At 46.4% G+C, this 19,378-nt stretch overlaps 2 protein-coding genes across 3 annotated transcripts in view; both read left to right on the top strand.

The window, feature by feature from the left end:
* The window catches only part of col28a2a (collagen, type XXVIII, alpha 2a), a 20,526-nt gene extending 8,132 nt beyond the window's left edge, over positions 1–12,394 (top strand). Inside the window, exons 12-36 of the mRNA XM_030343126.1 lie at positions 443–511; positions 647–715; positions 1,125–1,193; positions 2,942–3,010; positions 3,439–3,507; positions 4,010–4,078; positions 4,671–4,739; positions 4,832–4,903; positions 5,147–5,215; positions 5,463–5,534; positions 5,720–5,788; positions 6,209–6,277; positions 6,396–6,464; positions 6,568–6,636; positions 6,862–6,930; positions 7,085–7,153; positions 7,328–7,396; positions 7,479–7,559; positions 7,769–7,804; positions 7,899–7,935; positions 8,263–8,820; positions 8,942–9,375; positions 9,751–10,099; positions 10,612–10,803; positions 11,769–12,394. Coding sequence (XP_030198986.1) covers positions 443–511; positions 647–715; positions 1,125–1,193; positions 2,942–3,010; positions 3,439–3,507; positions 4,010–4,078; positions 4,671–4,739; positions 4,832–4,903; positions 5,147–5,215; positions 5,463–5,534; positions 5,720–5,788; positions 6,209–6,277; positions 6,396–6,464; positions 6,568–6,636; positions 6,862–6,930; positions 7,085–7,153; positions 7,328–7,396; positions 7,479–7,559; positions 7,769–7,804; positions 7,899–7,935; positions 8,263–8,820; positions 8,942–9,375; positions 9,751–10,099; positions 10,612–10,803; positions 11,769–11,776 — 2,874 coding nt within the window. The 3' untranslated portion in view covers positions 11,777–12,394. The remainder of the gene's footprint in view (positions 1–442; positions 512–646; positions 716–1,124; positions 1,194–2,941; positions 3,011–3,438; positions 3,508–4,009; positions 4,079–4,670; positions 4,740–4,831; positions 4,904–5,146; positions 5,216–5,462; positions 5,535–5,719; positions 5,789–6,208; positions 6,278–6,395; positions 6,465–6,567; positions 6,637–6,861; positions 6,931–7,084; positions 7,154–7,327; positions 7,397–7,478; positions 7,560–7,768; positions 7,805–7,898; positions 7,936–8,262; positions 8,821–8,941; positions 9,376–9,750; positions 10,100–10,611; positions 10,804–11,768) is intronic.
* A 485-nt stretch (positions 12,395–12,879) lies between these two features.
* On the top strand, positions 12,880–19,247 carry bbs5 (Bardet-Biedl syndrome 5). 2 transcript variants are annotated; one of them, XM_030343123.1, is made up of 12 exons: positions 12,880–13,046; positions 13,195–13,277; positions 13,377–13,442; positions 13,536–13,585; positions 13,800–13,927; positions 14,225–14,360; positions 14,756–14,851; positions 15,056–15,118; positions 15,203–15,337; positions 16,164–16,247; positions 17,195–17,218; positions 18,886–19,247. In XM_030343123.1, the coding sequence occupies exons 1-12, from the start codon at positions 12,985–12,987 to the stop codon at positions 18,988–18,990; spliced, it is 1,032 nt and encodes a 343-aa protein (XP_030198983.1). In that variant the 5' UTR covers positions 12,880–12,984; the 3' UTR covers positions 18,991–19,247. The 2 variants fall into 2 exon arrangements, with proteins under 2 accessions (XP_030198983.1, XP_030198984.1); XM_030343124.1 differs by lacking the exon at positions 18,886–19,247 and adding an exon at positions 18,800–18,838 and having other exon boundaries at positions 17,195–17,248.
* The last annotated feature ends 131 nt before the right edge of the window (positions 19,248–19,378 follow it).

Here is a 19,378-nt window from a genome sequence, read left to right as displayed (position 1 = left end):
CCAAGACATTTCTAGAACCCAGGAGACAACCCAAGCCTGGACTTGTAGGAAGGGGTTCAAATTCTCTCCCGCCTTACTGATTTCAAATACTTTGTGTTGTGATGTTTCGATACACTTGATGTGTTGTGTTAATGCATCTTTGTTTCACTTTAGTCTTAGCATACAAAGAATGTGCTTAAATCTTAGCACATTCAAGTATAGAATGTATTTAAAGGTGCAATGCTGTTTCACTGATTGTAAAGTAGAATCAGTAAAGTAGTAACAAATACACTTTGTAAAATTGAATCATTCATAAGTATTCAAGAGTAATAATATTTTACAAAAAAAGCTATACAATTCTTAATATTAAGCCACAAAACAGTTCACTATTTCGCATTTACATTCATTCTTTAAATGCGTCCTTAAGTCCGTTCTCTGAGTGCGTTTGTCTGTTCGATGGCAGGGCGAGCGTGGGCCCAGTGGACCGCCTGGTGTTCAGGGTGAGACAGGCGTCGGACTGGCAGGACCGAAGGTACTTTGTGTTTCTTTCCACTCCTGTCCATTTCGTACTCTGATCTCGTTGTATCCGGACCGTCTGTGTTCACATGCGTCACGACTGTGAATCCTGTTCTGGACTGATCTGGTTTGGGTTTCTGTCTGTCCCCAGGGTGACATCGGGTACCAGGGCCGGGCCGGCCCAACCGGCCCCCCAGGGATGGGGGAACCGGGAGTGTCTGTGAGTTCAGAACACAACACACGACCAAAAAACCTGTTCATTCAAAATAACAAAACAATATGTTTGTCGTCATTCAAACATCGGAAGATGTTTGAATGACGACAAACATATTGTTTTGTTATTTTGAATCACATAACAAAACAATTGATCATATACCAGACCAATAAAATAGACCAATAAAATACTTGGTCTTATTTTATTTTATTTACATGTTATTCACGTGTAATTTACTTGTAAATCAACATGTTAATACCACGTTATACTATGGTATTAACATGTTAAAACATTGTTTGATGCAATGATGAACCCCACGTGATCCATTGTGTGTCCCCTTCCATCTGAGACGTAAGGGGACACTCTTGTGTCTCTGGTACGTTTCGGTGACACGGCCGTCTGTCTTTCCTATCAGGGGCCTCAGGGCCCACAGGGGGCACAAGGAGAGAGAGGGCCGCATGGCGAAGGACTACCTGGATCAAAGGTACGATCGCGTGTGTTAGCAGAAACGAAAAAATTACCAAAAACGATTGTCTGAACAATAGACACAAGATCAGTTTCAGGTCAACTCCAGGAACACCTCTGCAGGGATTTGACACCTAAACTATTGACTTTCACTATATAATATATACTAAATACTATACACTATATACTAAACACACTATATACTACACTATATGCAATGTTTATACAGGCCTGCAGCTCAGGTGGGAGACAGATGGTATGACTGCAATGCGACTGAAACTCAAACATGCACATTTTGCCAATATTAGTTCTATGCGGTTGCTGGGCAACAGCGTTCACAGAGACGCAGCCCTGTCAGAAAGCTATTTCACCATCACCAGCCGCATCCGAGCTGGCTGTGGAAGCACATCATGTACCGGCACGAGAGCATACTTCACCGATGGGGACAGGAATCAGACTTATGTTATGTAACCTTGCACTTGAGGAAGACAGAGGCTTCATCTGTGAAGCTCTCATCTTGAGTACACCCTGGTGGGTTCCAACCCATTTAGGAGTGCAGTTCACTGGAGAGATATCAATCCACGATCCTTCTAGCGCGCTATGCCTTTAGAAACAATGCATCTCCCCCTTCTTCAAGCTTAAACATGCTCATGTCATGGATAAAATAATATCTGCACACACACAACGCAGTAATCTACAAATACAGAATAAGTTCAAATAGCGTAGTTCTGTATTTGTCGTTCAGTATTTCGTGCCGTTTTCCTGAGAGGATTCAAGAAATGGGAAGACATTTTTTCCAATTTCTTTTGAAGATAGGACTCGGATTCAAACCTAATAATTACATATTTGGGGTTTGAGTTGACTTTAACAACAGGAGGAGACACATCATCTAACCACAGCATTGTGGTGGAACTTCGTAAATTACAAAACTAATAAAAGCTGACATACACATCCTCCCACACAGTATAATTCTGCCATTTACCCCCAGGACGACATCCACACACTTTTGGATTTGATTTAAAGGTAGACAATGGAAGATTACCCCAGAGTCAAAATACCCTGAAGCAAGCATACATCTGTTAGAATCCTAGTTATTTGTGTTAAATCTTATCTCCTCGGGCTAGTAGGGAAAACCCTATGGATAAATGTATAGGACAACCGACAGACTTAAACAGATAGAGTTACTTACATATTAATTAGCATTCGTCTGTGTTGTGTTTTTCAAGTCATAAATATGTTGTTATTCACAACCTTGCAACTGCATGCAATTATAATGCAATTAATCACACACACACAGGCACACACACACACACACACACACACACACACACACACACACACACACACACACACCTACACACACACATCTACACACACACACACACACACCTACACACACACACACACACACACACACCTACACACACACACACACACACACACACACACACACACACACACACACACACACACACACACACCTACACACACACACAGGCACACACACACACACACACACACACACAGGCACACACACACACACACACACACACACACACACACACACACACACACACACACACACACACACACACACACACACACACACACACACACTTTTAGGATACACTATAGGATACTCCATATCTTGCAACAGGCTGAGACTCGCCGCTCTGCCTGTGGCGCTGGCTCGGGACCAGCGCTAAGTGGCTCCGCGTGTGTGTGACGGACACAGACAGCTCACCGGGGGTCTGCTTTGTTCCACAGGGGGACCGGGGCCTGGGAGGCCCCCGGGGGACCAGAGGACAGACGGGAATGGGGATCAAAGGGGAGAAGGTAGGCAGTAAACACGTCAGGTGACGACGAATGCGTTCCACATAAAAGAAAAAAAAGCTGTGTGTGTCGGCCCCGCTGTGGTTTCATTAAGGAACCGAGGGGAGGCGAGCCCGGACTCGTCTGAGAACCGTGGAACCTTTAGGGCAGGACACGGTGTTGTTGTGTTATTAAATATAAAGGCCAATGAGAACATTTCCAGAGTGATAGTTTCCTCGCGGTGTGAGGAAATTATCGGTTTCACAAATGTCACGTTCTGATTGTAAAGATTGTATCACTCTTGTCAACGACTGAAAGTAGACTAGCCTTCCGTTAATGTACAGGACTATGTGTAACGTATGGTCCTATACGTTTAGCCTCGCTTATGAGCTAGGAGCACTTTATCCCCGCCGTTCTCGCCTCGTTCACCTGACTGATGTTTCGCCCTCCAGGGAGAAATCGGATCTCCTGGTTCAACGGGACCGCTCGGACTGGCAGGAGTGGGCATTCAGGGAGAGAAGGTGAGCATGATATTAACAGCTATTATCAACACACAGTCGGGTGGCTAAGGTGTCTGACCCCCAGCCAAAAGGTTCTGGGTTCGAACCCCGACGTCTGCAGTTTACTTGTCGGCCCCCTGCTGTGAGCAAGGTGCCCACCTGTCGTAAGAATAGAATAAAAATACTTGTTGGTCATTGTACAGAATACAACTAAATCAGGAGCGCTACTCTGAAACAGAGCAGTAAATGTCAAGGGGTCCTAAAAGACAAGGGGAAACAAAAAAATCAACTTCACAAACAATCATCCACAACCAACAGCACAGGTTATATCATAATAAGTACAAATAATGTATACAATACAATGTAATTGCACTGGAATTAATATTATGACATGCATTTCAATAAATAGCACTGTAAGTCCGGACGAACGTGTTACTACTACTTTGTACACAGACTAACATTTAACATACATAAAACCCAGTTATTGTACCTGCAGTAACACTGCTCTCTGTTTTATTTCCAGGGTGTGGAGGGGCCCCGAGGACCCCCAGGGGTCAGGGGCCAACAGGGAGAAGGATTACCCGGATCAAAGGTTCGTCAAAAGTGACCCAGGAAGGGTGTCTTCCAGAGAGCCAATTAGTTGGGGTTGGGGTTAGACTCTAAACAGACAGAGCCTCTATTTTGATTAACCTGAGGGCATCGTAAATGTGTCACAGTCCCATCTGCCTATTGGTTCAAAATGATATGGTTTCTACCGGAAAGTTCATTAAGCCGATTCCCGTTTATTAACGTCCACATAATCACCCTTTCCAAAGCATTCTAACGGCTACCGGCAGTTACACTCCACCTCCGCTACACAGGAGGGTGTTAGTAACACGGTACATCACTAGAGGGCGCTAGGGAGTTCAACAGTCAGCAGCACTAGTAATGTTCTACTGTGCCAAGAAATGTATCTGTAGGAAATTACATTAACATGTAGGCCTATGTTGTTAGCAGCATATTTGTATACTCTTATAAGAGGATAAAAACCAACAGGTTGAAAGCCTTCTCTTCACTAGCCTGCAAAGATTTAGGTATTAAAAAAGTTATACTTGTTACATTTTGATTAACAACAGAGAAAGCTGTCTTTGTAGGATTTTTCCAATCTCAACATCAATATTTTGTTTGCTGAATGTATTTTCCAGGGAGACCAAGGCTTCCCCGGAGAACAGGGATCCACAGGAGAGAGAGGTTTTGGCGAGCCCGGTACAAAGGTACGAGAGTTGATCTTCTCAAACAGATCGTTTTTTTTGCATTGTGAATGAATTCATTCAACACCCTAACACACATGCACTGCTCCCATCAGGGAGATCCTGGCTCCGGCGGGCTGGCTGGTCTGCCTGGTCTTCCTGGAGAAGACGGGGCTCCTGGACAGAAGGTGATACCCCACTCAGAGCCAATACCAACGGTTCCTCCAGGAATCAGCTTATTGGCTCACAACCGATCCAAAAACCATGACGTTTTTTTTTACAAAATGCTTTACATTTTTTTTACGAAATTCATGACGATTTTCTACAATATTCATCCGTCACTTTGACAACTACAATCTGTCTAACAAGTCGAGCAAATGAAAGCAGGTCTTAAAGCTTGGTTCTTTGTGTCTGGACTCCATCCTCTCTAGGGTGAAGCTGGTTTAACGGGCTTAAGAGGTGCTGAGGGAGCTGCAGGAGTCGGCATTCAGGGAGAAAAGGTTTGTTTGTCAAGTGTTGACAACATATGGGCCTCTTTCACCTAATGGCGGCCATCTTGGTTCCATCTTTGTTTTAAACTTGAGCTGGCGGGGTACTGAATTTGGAATGCCGTTCCCCCACCTTGCTGGAGTTTAGAAACAAGATGGTGGCCATTCTGTGATTAAGGCCCGTGGTGTCTGTATTCGTATTTAACCTGTCTGGTTAAGGTTTCAATTCAATCATGCTTTGTGTGTTTTCGTCTCCTAGGGCGACCAGGGTACGAGAGGGATCAGAGGGCTACACGGACCTCCCGGGATGAGCGGACCTTCTGGGCCGAAGGTGAACACACACAGGACAACCAATCAGCTAACCCGAACTAATCAGCTAACCCCTAACCAATGAAATACAATCAAAAACATAAACATTGTAAAATCCTGTGATGGCTGATTTCAGGACCATTTGTGATCAATGCTTCCAATCATCATGGTGAACATGAAGGGAAAAGTTGGTTCTGTGTCTTCCAGGGAGAACCGGGAACCCCAGGACGGCTCGGCCTTCCTGGTCCCCAGGGCCGGTCCATAGCAGGTCCCAAGGTAACACACACACACACACACAAACACACACACACAGCAAGGCACACACACACAGGCACGCAGGCAAGCACACACACACACAGGCATGCACCTATGTACACATGCATGCAAGCATACACGCATGCACACAAACACCAGACAGGCATATAATGACACGCACACACACACACGCATGCAAGCATGCACGCACACACACACATACACACATACACACACACACAAACACACGCACACACACACGCACACTATATATCACAATGTCACTTGGCCCAGGCCCTGACAGGTACACCCCTGGCCTGCAGTGTGAGATCCCTTGGCTAGGGTCCAGGGCGATGCATCATCCCATCGGGTTGCGATGGGACGCATCCCAACCGTAACAACCGTAACAATGTTTTCCCCTTTCTTGGACGCCACTTCCAGGGAGATCTCGGGCCCTCTGGTCCCTCGGGGCCCGTTGGAGAGACAGGACACGGGCTGCCCGGCCCCAAGGTAAGCCCTCTCCTGTGACTGTCCCTCTTCCTCTGGTTTGAACCGTTCCTAACCATCACACTGTGACAGACAGAGCAGCCTGAGGAGACGGTACTCACCGCAGGTTCTGTGTTGACAGGGCGACCGCGGCCACATCGGTCTCCCCGGCTACGGGGGTCCGAAAGGCGAGGGCTTCCCCGGCCCCATGGTGGGTACAACTCGTCAACAGTGATACGACATCGCCCTGCAGGCATGCGTTGTATGTGCATGTGTTGAAATGTGATGTCATGGCCTGATGCAATGTTCCCCAGGGTCCTCCCGGCTTGCCTGGTTTGAGCGGAGAGCAGGGGCCTGAAGGAGTAGGAATCCAAGGGCCCAAGGTTGGTACAACTTTAATGTGCTCATTTTACACCGCATCTGTGCGTGTGCGTGTGTGTGTGTGTGGGTGTGGGTGTCGGTGTGTGTGTGTGTGTGTGTGTGTGTGTGTGTGTGTGTGTGTGTGTGTGTGTGTGTGTGTGTGTGTGTGTGTGTGTGTGTGTGTGAGTGAGTGTTTGATTGAGTGCACATGCTCTGCTGTTAACATGGATGTGTCTCCTGTCCCCTAGGGAGACATTGGCTTCCGAGGACTTCCCGGTTTACCAGGCCAACAAGGAGAAGGGTTACCGGGCGCCCCGGTAAGACCCACCATCACGTTAAACAGATCGACCCCCTCACCACAGTTTGGAGACACAACACTTTGTAGAGCAACACACCCGGACAGAGTGAATACCAGTACTATGGGTTGTCTGAGTCTAGGTCACGGCACATTCAAACTGTCTGACCCTTTAGGGCCTCACTGGGAGACCGGGACCCTCGGGACCATCCGGGCCCCCAGGGGAAGGTATCCAAGGCCCGAAGGTATGTATCGCCCGCACGGATTATAGTTGACCATACCTCGAACACGCATCCCCCTGTTGATCACCCTTAGAGCAGACGTGGATGTGTGATCCACAATCTTTACACGTACGTTAAGATGTTGCAATCGCTTTGATCGATCACCACTCAGTGTCCGCCCGTTCTGAATGATTACAGGGTGATCCCGGGTCTCAGGGGGTGACCGGGCCGAGAGGGACCGCAGGGGTGGGGCATTCCGGCCCTAAGGTAGGAGGTTCTGTGAGTTCTGGAACCCTTTCAGTGGCCCCCGGTGTGGGCTGCTTGTGACCCTGATGTCCTCCTGTGACAGGGCGACCGCGGAGCCCAGGGAGAGAGAGGGCTGAAGGGGGTGACGGGGGAAGTGGGCGACCATGGCATCCCTGGAGAGTCTGTGAGTTAAATGGGATATGTTTCCTATACATATTAATATGATAAACACTGTAAACCCCATGTATACACACACGTTAGTAGTATGAGAGGCTCAAGCCTAAGGCTGACTTTTTCTGTGTCATTTGTAAACAATAAAGGCTTCATCTTTGTTATTATCATACATAAAATGCAGGAAATCATTTAATGTTGGTCCTTTTTTTCATCCCCTAGGGAAGGCAGGGGGAGAAGGGATTGGCAGGCCTCACTGTAAGTTTGTCTCCCGAACCGTTGATCAACTATGGTACAGACGGGCGACCCTAGCGCTAGTTATCTGATACATCTCTCCTCCTTGTGTTCTCAGAGAGACGACATCATTAAGCTCATCAAAGAAATATGTGGTGAGGACCAAAATCCTGAGCAGCCATATTGTATTGAGATGTATGTGTGGAACCGTATGTAACCGGAAGGTTGCTAGTTCGATCCCTGGTCTTCCTAGCTGAGCGTCGAGGTGTCTCTGAGAGAGACGCCTCACCCTGACTGCTCCCGACGAGCTGGCTGTCCCCTTGCATGGTTGACACCGCCGTCGGTGTGCCAATGTGTGCATGGATGGTTGAACGTTGAACGCGCTTTGAGTGGCCACTGGTTAGAAAAGCATTGACCCTGTACGTGTGTTATCGTACACCACTGCCAATCAACACTATTCATGTGTGTGTCCGTTCCCTCAGGCTGCGGGGTCAAGTGCAAGGAGAGGCCGATGGAGCTGGTGTTCGTCATCGACAGCTCGGAGAGCGTCGGGCCGGAGAACTTCGAGATCATCAAGGACTTTGTGACGCGTCTGGTGGACCGCACCACGGTGGGCCGCAACGCCACCCGCATCGGCCTGGTCCTCTACAGCCTGGACGTGCACCTGGAGTTCCACCTGGCGCGCCACGCCACCAAGCAGGAGGTGAAGCAGGCCATCCGCAAGATGCCCTACATGGGCGAGGGCACCTACACGGGCACGGCCATCCGCAAGGCCACCCAGGAGGCCTTCTACAGCGCCCGGAACGGCGTCCGCAAGGTGGCCATCGTCATCACCGACGGGCAGACGGACAGGCGCGAGCCGGTGAAGCTGGACCTGGCGGTACGCGAGGCGCACGCCGCCAACATCGAGATGTACGCGCTGGGCATCGTCAACTCCTCGGACCCGACCCAGGCCGACTTCCTCCAGGAGCTGAACCTCATCGCCTCGGACCCCGACACGGAGCACATGTACCTCATCGACGACTTCAACACTCTGCCAGGTGAGCGTCTGAACGAGGTTCTTCTGAAGGATCGATCACGGTTCTGTTACAGAACGGTACCATTCTCATATCTTTGTTTTGACTCTGAAAACGTCTTGACTTGTCTTCTGTCTTTTTTCAGCACTGGAGTCTCAGCTGGTCAGTCAGTTCTGTGAAGATGAAACCGGTGCACTTATCTACAACCGCGTGACGAACGGATATGGGAATGGCAACGGGAACGGCAACGGGAACGGTCATTATGGTAATGGACATAATGGTAACGGCAATAACGGTTATGGCAATAATGGTCATGGCAACAACGGGAACGTACTGAATGGATACGTTGAAGAACGCATCGCACACACCCACACCAGCCACGGGAATACCGGCCACGGCAGTCGTGGAAGCACCGGCCACGGCAACAATGGGGACGGCAGGGCCGAGTCCAACAACAACGGCTTCATCACCGCTGAGGAGGAGTTGGAGAACAGGAGACTCATCCACAGCCTGAGTACCGCCCGGAGCCGCGGAGACACCTTCGCCCTGCCCCTCAACGCCGGGCCCCTCCCGGCTAAGGTCAGTTTGAAGAAATAAAGTCAAAACCTTGCTTGAGTTATTTTTTTAATTGGGATGTTGCCGACACGATGTAGGGCGGCATGTGGCTCAGGGGGTAGAGCGGGCTGGCTGGTAACCGGAAGGTTGCTAGTTCGATCCCCGGCTCCTCCTAGCTAGAGTGTCGAGGTGTCCCTGAGCGAGGCACCTCACCCTGACTGCTCCTGACGAGCTGGCTGTAGCCTTGCATTGCTGACGCCGACGGTGTGTGAATGTGTGCATGAATGGGTGAATGTGAGGCAATATTGTTGCCTCACTTTGCCCTGAAGCGCTTTGAGTGAAATGCAGTCCCTTTACCATGTAACTTTTAATAAATGTCCTCTGCTCTTTTGAACGAAGGTGGAGGAGGACGACGGAGAAGATCTGGACTTGAAGACCCACCTGCGCGGGATTAAAACGCTGACGGTGGTCAACAAGTCCACGTCCGTGTCCCCCGTGAAGGAGAGCTCCCGTCTCATGGACACCATCCGGTCCTCTACGTCGATTGTGTCGTCACCATCATCCTCTTCATCGTCCTCGTCATCTTCATCCTCATTCTTATCATCGTCATCATCGTCATTACCGTCATCATCATCATCATCATCATCATCATCATCATCCATATCATCAGAGGTGACTTCATCCACTTCTGGCATCGTCACTACCTTCTCCGCCAATCAGGTCCAACCAGGGTCAACCACAACCTCAGGTAAGCAGGAAGTACCTTTTTACTCAAACTCACCATGGAAACGAATACTCTAATATCTGATGAGGCCTCATCTCACACATTACATTTACATTTACATTTAGGGCATTTAACAGACGCTTTTTTCCAAAGCGACTTACAATAAGTACATGTCAGAAGAAAGAGAAACTAAAATATGTCCCTGTCGGTAGAGTAAGGATGTTCATAGAACCGAGTGCCAAGCACTAACAATCTCTAGGTTAACCCATTCGCCGTATACACGAAGATAGCTAGGATAAGAAAATGCACAACGCTCAACACTATTTCTAAGTGCAAGGACGTATAACATACAATAAGTGCGTACATTAAGTACCAGCAAGTACAACATACAATAAGTGCGTTCATTAAGTGCCAGGACGTACAACATACAACAAGTGCGTACATTAAGTGCCAGGACGTACAACATACAAAAAGTGTGTCCATTAAGGTAGACACATGTCACATGACTCATCTCACCGTCGTGTTGGTTCGTTCAGTGTCTACCTCCGTCAGCGCCAGCTGCAGCCAGCCCTTGAGCCAGGGCACCTGCAGGGACTACACCATCCTGTGGTACTACGACAAGCAGGCCAACTCCTGCGCCCAGTTCTGGTACGGCGGCTGCGGGGGCAACGACAACCGCCACGCGACGGAGGAGGAGTGCAAGAAGACCTGCGTGGTCTCCTGGATAGGTACGCATCTCTGATGGGACTGTCACAGCCCGCGACGCCGTTACACTTTTGTCTTTGAAAACAAGACTTTTATGTTTGCTTTAGCTTCCTGCTAAAACTTAAATATATTGCACGTTCTAAAATGCTTATTTTTTTTACTTTGCCTTTATTTTCTCTTAGGTATCTATTTAAATTGTATTACTCTGAATGTTTTTTTGATCCAACCTTCGACGACGAAACGGTAGCGTTTTGAATATTGGTTTATGAGCTAAATTAGACGTGGAAAATCAAAAATCCAAAGAAATCCAAAATTAGACATCGGAACGAGTCCAAATTTTACACACATGTTGGTGCTAACCTTAATGTCGTACGATAAAAATTTCGGAAAATGTCGCCATTAGGGGGCGCCATAAATGTTGAAATTGTATATCTTCTAATTGGCCAAAGGAATGTTCTTCAAACTATGAGGGAACCATCAAGGGGCAAACCCGAGTCTATATAAAAATTATGGTCAAGAATTATTAATGTGGGCGGGAGTTATTTGGAAAAGGAAAATTGTCTTTGCAAAATTTCGCCACAAGAGGGCGCAAAAAAACGACGAAATAATACATCTCCTAATCGCCAATGGAATGTTCTGAAAACGCGTTTTGGGCTATAACTCCCACACCGAACCTCCCACAGTCAAAACCTTTATATCCACATGTTGTTCACGGTAGTGTTTTGAATACTTGCTTCGCGTTCTGCCGGTGAAACGCACATTTCTTGTCGCGTTGTGCCGGCGAAATGCACACTTCTTGGACCCCTGCATAACTGCTTGCAGTTCTAGTTTTTTTTAACTTTTCTATGCTATTTTATTATTTTATTTTATTGTGTGACAATGGTTCTATGTGAAGCACTTTGAGTCTGCCTCGTTTATTGAAAGTGCTAGGCCTATATAAATAAAGTTGCCTTACCTTGCCTTGTTAATCTCTACTTGTTTCCCTCAGTTGGATAAGCTAAGGAGAAACGTGCTGTCGGCTCAAGACCGGAGAATCTTCAGGAACCAATCAGAATGAAGTGGACTTTTGATTGATGTTTCTACTTACAGTAGAAAGAATTTTTACTGGTGTCACTTCAGACAATTTTGATACACAAAAGAAATATTGGGTTAACCACATCTGAGTCAAACATGGTTTACCCGTTTATCATAGGCATACTGATGTTAGTTTTACTATGGAGGGTATTTTGTATATTGCCTCAAAATAATCAACTTCCTAAATGAGCCACTTGCTACATAGACTGAATTTATGTTTTTCTAGCAAGACTGTCGGTCTTGGTTTGATATGCTTTGTTGAAACAAATGTAACACATGCTCTGAATATTTTTGTATTTGTATAGCGTTATTTCCCCTTCTGAAAGAATTAGGGCTTATGATTGCATTTGCTTTTATTGTCTGTGATGAAAGTTGGAAGAATGTTTTACCTGCTAAAAATAATTATATTGAATGTAAATGTGTTTGTCTGTGTCTAAAATCTCGGGATCTTATTTTTGTCCAATCATTATCTCACTGAATTTATACTGTTGTGAAAAGGGAAGTTCATAATAAAAATAAAACAAATATTTGTACAATTTCGACTTCTCATTTGGTTCCTTTTTACCCAATAGTTTGTATTCGAAACTATTTAATTAATTAATATTCATGAATACAACTGACGTAACACTCACTATGTGGCGAGAAACGATCCTGATTTCTAGCGTTATCCTGTCTACCTCAACGCAATTTCCGGTATTTTACTTCCTATGAGCTATGAACGCTAGTTAACATTCCCTAGACTGGAGCGAGAATAAAATGACATGAAAAAAATAAGAACAAAAAGTACAAGGATAAAAAAGTTTTCAAGAACAATTTGACAAAATCCAAAATATTTAACGGTACGTATTTCCCTCTATCGGAAGTCCCTCCCTCGCTGCTAAACCACAAACCAATGTAACAAAGGCGCGCCCTCCGTCGCTCCAATAACGCTCATTAGGAGCATCCCGTACCAGTCGCTTGTGGTGAGAAAAAGTCAATTTTGCTTCCGATCAGTGGGTGGCGCTCGGTTAAATCCGTCCTTCCGGTTTGCAGTGCGTTGCCAGGGCGACGGGCGCAGTGGCAGGCTCCACTGTGGATAAGCTGCCGAGCAGGGAGTAATCCAAGAAAACTGAATTTAAATACACGGAATCATGGCGGCGATTTTAGACGCACTATGGGAGGACAGGGACGTCAGATTCGACATCACTACACAGTAAGACTCATTGCGAACAATGTTTGACCCATTCTGTAGCGTGCAATAACACATTCAAGGCTAAATGAGATACCTGTATATCGATTTAAGAGACCATTTGGATGTCATTTCTATTTCATCCTGCAAAAACAATGCATTTGGCTCCCAGGCAGATGAAAACCCGCGCAGGAGAGGTGCTGATAGACTGTCTGGACTCTATCGAGGACACCAAGGGAAACAACGGCGACAGAGGTGAAGATAAGACCATAAATAAGACACTAAATAAGTATCTGAAAGTATATCATCTTCAATGTTCCAGTCTGGTTCTCATCATGCACATTCACTCTTCAGGACGACTGCTGGTCACCAACCTGAGGATCATTTGGCATTCTCTGGCTCTCCCCAGAGTTAATTTGTGTGAGTAACGTTATAGCAGCTTCGTGAATACATCCGTTTAGTATATATTCATGTTAATCTAAATCAATCTTGTCGTTTTGTTTCTTTTCATAGCTGTGGGCTACAACTCCATCATTAACATCACCACACGGACAGCTAACTCGGTGAGTGAACCAGTACTCTTAGTAGATCCTTGTTTGAATCTGTCAAATGATTATAAATAATGTTGGTAGCATGACCCGTATCTTAAACCAGGGCAAATTCGAAACTGTAAATGAGCAGTAAAACCCAATGAGTTGAACTGGGATCTTACAATCTGAACCAAATCAATGAATAAAGTTAACGTTTTAAAACCCGCTCTTCGCTGTGTCACTCCAGAAACTGCGCGGTCAAACGGAGGCCCTCTACATCCTGACCAAGTCCAACAACACCAGATTTGAGTTCATCTTCACCAACGTGGTTCCCGGGAGTCCCAGACTGTTCACCTCAGTCATCGCCGTGCACAGGTACAACAATGACGCAAAACGCTTTACAGCGGCTTGTGTGAGCGTCACAAGCCGTTTGAAAATCAGCCTTTCCCTGTGTCCTAGTGACATCACTAGTGGGCGTGTCCACCTAGATGTATGACGGATAGATCAGCACCATTTGCTACAGTGCACTGGTTAGGCTGGTCGACTGATCTATCCAGCGTACATCTAGGTGGACACGCCCACTTGTGATGTCCCTAGGGAGCAGGGAAAGTTGTTTGTGTGCATCATGTTGTGTTTACATACAGTTGTGTAACGCACCTATGTCATGTTTAGGGCCTATGAGACGTCCAAAATGTACCGGGACTTGAAGCTGCGTGGTGCCCTCATCCAGAACAAGCAGCTCCGCCTCCTCCCTCTGGAGCAGGTGTACGACAAGATCAACGGCGTCTGGAATCTGTCCAGCGACCAGGTACGTTGCTCATCAAGGGCGTGATATTACGCCACCCGGTGTGGGTGTGGTCAGCTCGTTGCAAGCCGTTTGAAAATCAGTCTTTCCCTGCGCCTTAGTGACATCACTAGTGGGCGTGTCCACCTAGATGTACGCTGGATAGATCAGTCTACCAGCCTACCTGGTGGACTGTAGCAAATGTTGCTGATCTATCAGTCATACATCTAGGTGGACACTCCCACTAGCGATGTCACTAAGGCACACTAAGTCACATTCACACCTGGTGGCATGATATCGCCCCTTTAAGATCTGAGGGGAAACTGTCTTCTCTGAGCCACGCGGGTCGTGACGCCTCTCGGGGATGAGATCCAGTGGATCCTTCGGGGTTATTGAGTGGGGTTGGTCTTGTTTTTCAGGGTAATCTCGGCACGTTCTTCATCACTAACGTCCGTATCGTCTGGCACGCCAACATGAACGAGAGCTTCAACGTCAGCATCCCCTATCTGCAGATCGTACGTACGCCTGACGTGGAGAAGTTATCAACATTCATGTTGTCCTAATTATCATCATATGATCATTACAATGATCATAAACTCTTTACACACACACGCACGCACACACACACACACACACACACACACACACACACCACACACACCACACACCACACACCACACACACACACACATTTTTTCTTTGCTGTTCTCTCCCCAAAGCGATCCATCCGAATAAGAGACTCAAAGTTTGGCTTGGCGCTGGTGATTGAGAGCTCCCAGCAGGTAAATATCTCCATGTGACTCATTCTCCTTCCTACAACACGACCGTGTCATCATATCTGAGTAACCACGTCTCCTTCACCCCAGACCGGTGGATATGTGCTGGGGTTCAAGATCGACCCGATGGACAAGCTCCAGGACGCGGTGAAGGAGATCAACTCCCTGCATAAGGTCTATTCGGCCAACCCCATCTTTGGAGTGGACTACGAAATGGAGGAGAAGGTGGGACAACACTTATACAGCACTAATGCATACAGGATCATCCCAATGCAGGGTTTGGTGTCCGTTCAGTGTGTGTTGCCTGGCCGGTCTCTCTCTCCCTCTCTCTGTCTCATTCTCTGTCTCTGTCTCTGTCTCTGTCTCTCTTTCTCTGTCTCTATCTCTCTCTCGCTGTCTCCCTCTCTCTGTCTCTCGCTGTCTCTCTCACTCTCTCTCTCTCTCTGTCTCTCTTTCTCTCTCTCTGTCTCTCCCTCTCACTGTCTCTCTCTCTCTCTCTCTCTCTCGCTGTCTCTCTCACTCTCTCTCTCTCTCTCTGTCTCTCTGTCTCTCTCACTGTCTCTCTCTCGCTGTCTCTCTCTCTCTCTCTCTCTCTCTCTCTCTCTCTCTCTCTCTCTCTCTCTCTCTCTCTCTCTCTCTCTCTCTCTCTCTCTCTCTCTCTCTCTCTCTCTCTCTCTCTCTCTCTCTCTCTCCTGTCTCTCTCTGTCTCTGTCTCTCGCTGTCTCTCTATCACTTTCTCTCTCTCGCTTTCTCCCTCTCTGTCTCTCGCTGTCTCTCCCTCTCACTGTCTCTCTCTCTCTCTCTCTCTCTCTCTCTCTCTCTCTCTCTCTCACTCTCACTCTCACTCTCTCTCTCTGTCCCTCTCTCTCTCTCTCTGTCTCTGTCTCTCTCTCTCTCTCTCTCTCTCTCTCTCACTCTCTCTGTCTCTGTCTCTCTCTCTCTGTCTCCCTCCCTCTCCCTGTCTCTCTGTCTCTCCCTGCCTCCCTCTCCCTCCCCCCCTCCCTCTGATATTGACGGTGTTGTCTGGTTCCCTCCCCAACATGGCCTCCAGCCCCAGCCCTTGGAGGAGATGACCGTGGATCAGCTCCCTGACGACGTGGAGATAGAGCCTGACGAGCAGACGGACGCCTTCACCGTGAGTGAACATCCATCCCCACAACCACATCTATCCCCACAACCACATCTATCCCCACATATATCACCACAGTCTATCCCTACGTCTATCCCAACATCTATCCCCACTACAACCAAATCTATCCCGACTATAACCACATCTAGTACATTCTATATATATTTTTTTAAAAAATAACCCTTTTCTCCTTTAGTTTTTGTTTTAAAAAGCAACTATTTTGAGAGCCTCTACCCCAATTTCGTTGCACTTTGTGCAATGACAATAAAGAGATTCTGATTCTGATCTATCCCCATGACCACATCTATCCCCACATCTATCAACACGTCTATCCACACTACCACCACAACTATCCCCACAATCTCCACATCTAACCCCACATCTAACCCCACATCTAACCCCACTACCACCACATCTGCCACCCCATCTATCACCCCCTCATCCTCCCTGGAGGGTAACGCTCTCACTAACACCAGGTGGCACGTAGGCCTGGGGGGGATGTTGTTGTGGCTCCACCCACATTTCCACAACACATTTATAGGATAGGATGTCATTCCCCTCTCTCTCTCTCTCTCTCTCTCTCTCTCTCTCACACACACACACACACACACACACACACACACACACACACACACACACACACACACACACACACACACACACACACACACACACACCAAGACTAGGCATGTATTAGTAACGACTAACGATATGGCTGACGTCCATTCTATGTTGATGAATCCTACCAGCTTCTTGTTGTTCTAAGTGGAAAAGCCGCACGTATGGTCCGACTGCCATATATGGGCAGTCACTGATGAGGTCATCGTCCACTTACTGTCTGTTGTTATGTATGGATGGCTGTTCCCTAGTGCATACTGCATTACACAGTAGCATACCACCAATCAATGATATTCCTGGTCGTAAGCTATGTTTTCCCCCTCTTCTGTTTGTAGGCCTACTTTGCTGATGGAAACAAGGTAAATGTCAAGCATTATTCACACATTAAAGTGGAAAGGAAGCAATCAAATAAAACATGTCTATAGCACTAGTTAAATATTTAAATATACCATAAATACAAATAAAGTCGGAAATATGTCCCGTTATTCAGAATGAAGCACAAACACGTTGCATTAATTACAATGTTTTCAGCCTGTGCGCCGCCATCTCTGTTTTCAGAATACGATGACGTCACGAGAATGGTTGGTATTAACATTCTATGTTGTTTACATAGCGGCTCATAGCCTCACAGGTAGCTTACTGCCTCAACAAAATTGATATGGACGAATGGGATAGACCCACCAATGAGGGCAGGCATCCAATTGCCTATGCTTTTGAGCCAGTAAGAGAAGTCGGAGTTTTAGTGCCCCCAACAGAGCCTGACTATGGAGGAGAAATAGATGAAGGAGAGAGAGATGTATCTGAGCGCACAGGAAACAATCGGTGGTGCTTGTGTGGGGTTTGTGTCCCTATGTCCACTGACATGGAGAGTGTCTGCTGCCATGAAATGAACCTGTAGTAATGCAGTGTAAGATATGTATATATATTGCACATTATATATTATTATATTTTTTATATATATATATATATATATACATATATATATAATAATTATTATAATATAATAAGATAAGAAAAGTAAAGTACACGGGTGCAGCAGCTGGGCTCCACGCTGCCTTACAGTTGTTAATTTCATGATACAAGTAATTGTCGTGCCATTTGGGTGTGCACATGAATATGCGAAAATAGTGCAACCGACGGTGTTTGCAAATGGATTATTTCCGATAACAATGCATTATTTTGGCGATGGATTAGAAATTATCAAGAGCATGGAGCGAGCTAGTCTGCAAACAAGACAATCTTCAAACAGTGAGTGTACTTGTACTAATTTATCTGTTTCTCTAGTAGTAGAAGCTAAGTGTACCTCTCGTTCCTCTGCCTGGCAAGCACGTTTCTGCGCTCTTTCGCTGCGCATAAGAGCAGCGCCCGGGTCCGATCTGACGGGTATGTCCGAGTCTCCAGCACTATATCCACTAAAATTAAAAATAGTTGGCACAGCATCTGGCTTCAGGCGATTGGTGGGACGGCGAACAAATCTCCCATCTTCAGAAAAAGCTCCCTCTTCGATGTAATCAGCCTCTATAAAGTGGTCGCTACATACTCTCTGCCCTGGTCCCATTGGGGGGCTGAGGCGTTTCAATGCAGCTAACCATCTTCGGAGCACTTCAGGCTTCTTGACGGGAATTACATGGAAATTAACTATTCTACCGCTCTCCTTTAACCGATAAAATTCGTTTGAACAGCCAGGGGCAATACAAAAGGACCCCCCTGTTCTTCTTCCAATATCCGACATGTTTATTTTAAAGAGCCAACCATTCTGATGACGTAGCGCCTGCGTTTTTAAAACATGGCTGCGCCCTAGAGGCGAAAGTCGTTATAAACATGTCATTTTACGGTGAAACTACTTGAATTTCAGTATTGATGAAAATCCATGTGTTTCCAAAAATGAAAAAACAAACAAAAAATTGACACAGTTCTCAGTGCTTCATTTCCACTTTAAGGCATCCACTAAAAGTTCCTATTAACGCTGTGTGTGTGGGTACTTCCCCAAGAATACTCTTAACCTGTGTTTATTACCTTTCCAAAGCAACTGGACAGGGAGCCCGTGTTCTCTGAGGAGCTGGGGCTGGCCATCGAAAAGCTGAAGGAGGGATTCACCCTCCAAGGACTGTGGGAGGTTATGGGAAGTTGAATGAGTTTCGAACAATACCAGTTAAATATGTATCTTCTGTAAGTATGTGTATAAGGGCGTTAGGAGTATGAGGCTGTATTTATTTTTTAGTGGAAAATACTATTTGTAAAGTTTGTAAAGCTGCTAGTTTTGTATTGTAGGCCTGTAAGTGTTAATTAATCTGGTGGTTGTTTTTTAGGAGTCCAACTTAAAAAAAATGAATATTTCTTACTTTGGAATCCTTCTTTATAACAGAATAAACAAATTGCCAAAGGAAACATGAAATGTGTTGTTTTTTACCTTGCAAATAACACATTTCAACATTAAAATCGTTCAATCTATCAATCTATCTGCAGCTGTATTGCTGTGTCACTGATGAAGACCCCTAATTATGAATAGAAATGTATTA

The sequence above is a fragment of the Gadus morhua genome, chromosome 20 (assembly GCF_902167405.1).
Source record: "Gadus morhua chromosome 20, gadMor3.0, whole genome shotgun sequence".
Lineage (NCBI taxonomy): Eukaryota > Metazoa > Chordata > Actinopteri > Gadiformes > Gadidae > Gadus > Gadus morhua.
This window is presented reverse-complemented; position numbering and strand designations above follow the sequence as displayed.

Excerpts from the sequence above, each read along its gene's own strand:
- bbs5 (XM_030343123.1), top strand. The coding sequence starts at position 12,985 with ATGGCGGCGATTTTAGACGCACTATGGGAGGACAGGGACGTCAGATTC. Across the intron at positions 13,047-13,194 it reads AGATTCGACATCACTACACA|GCAGATGAAAACCCGCGCAG; the intron begins GTAAGACTCATT and ends TTTGGCTCCCAG. Across the intron at positions 13,928-14,224 it reads TCAGTCATCGCCGTGCACAG|GGCCTATGAGACGTCCAAAA; the intron begins GTACAACAATGA and ends TGTCATGTTTAG.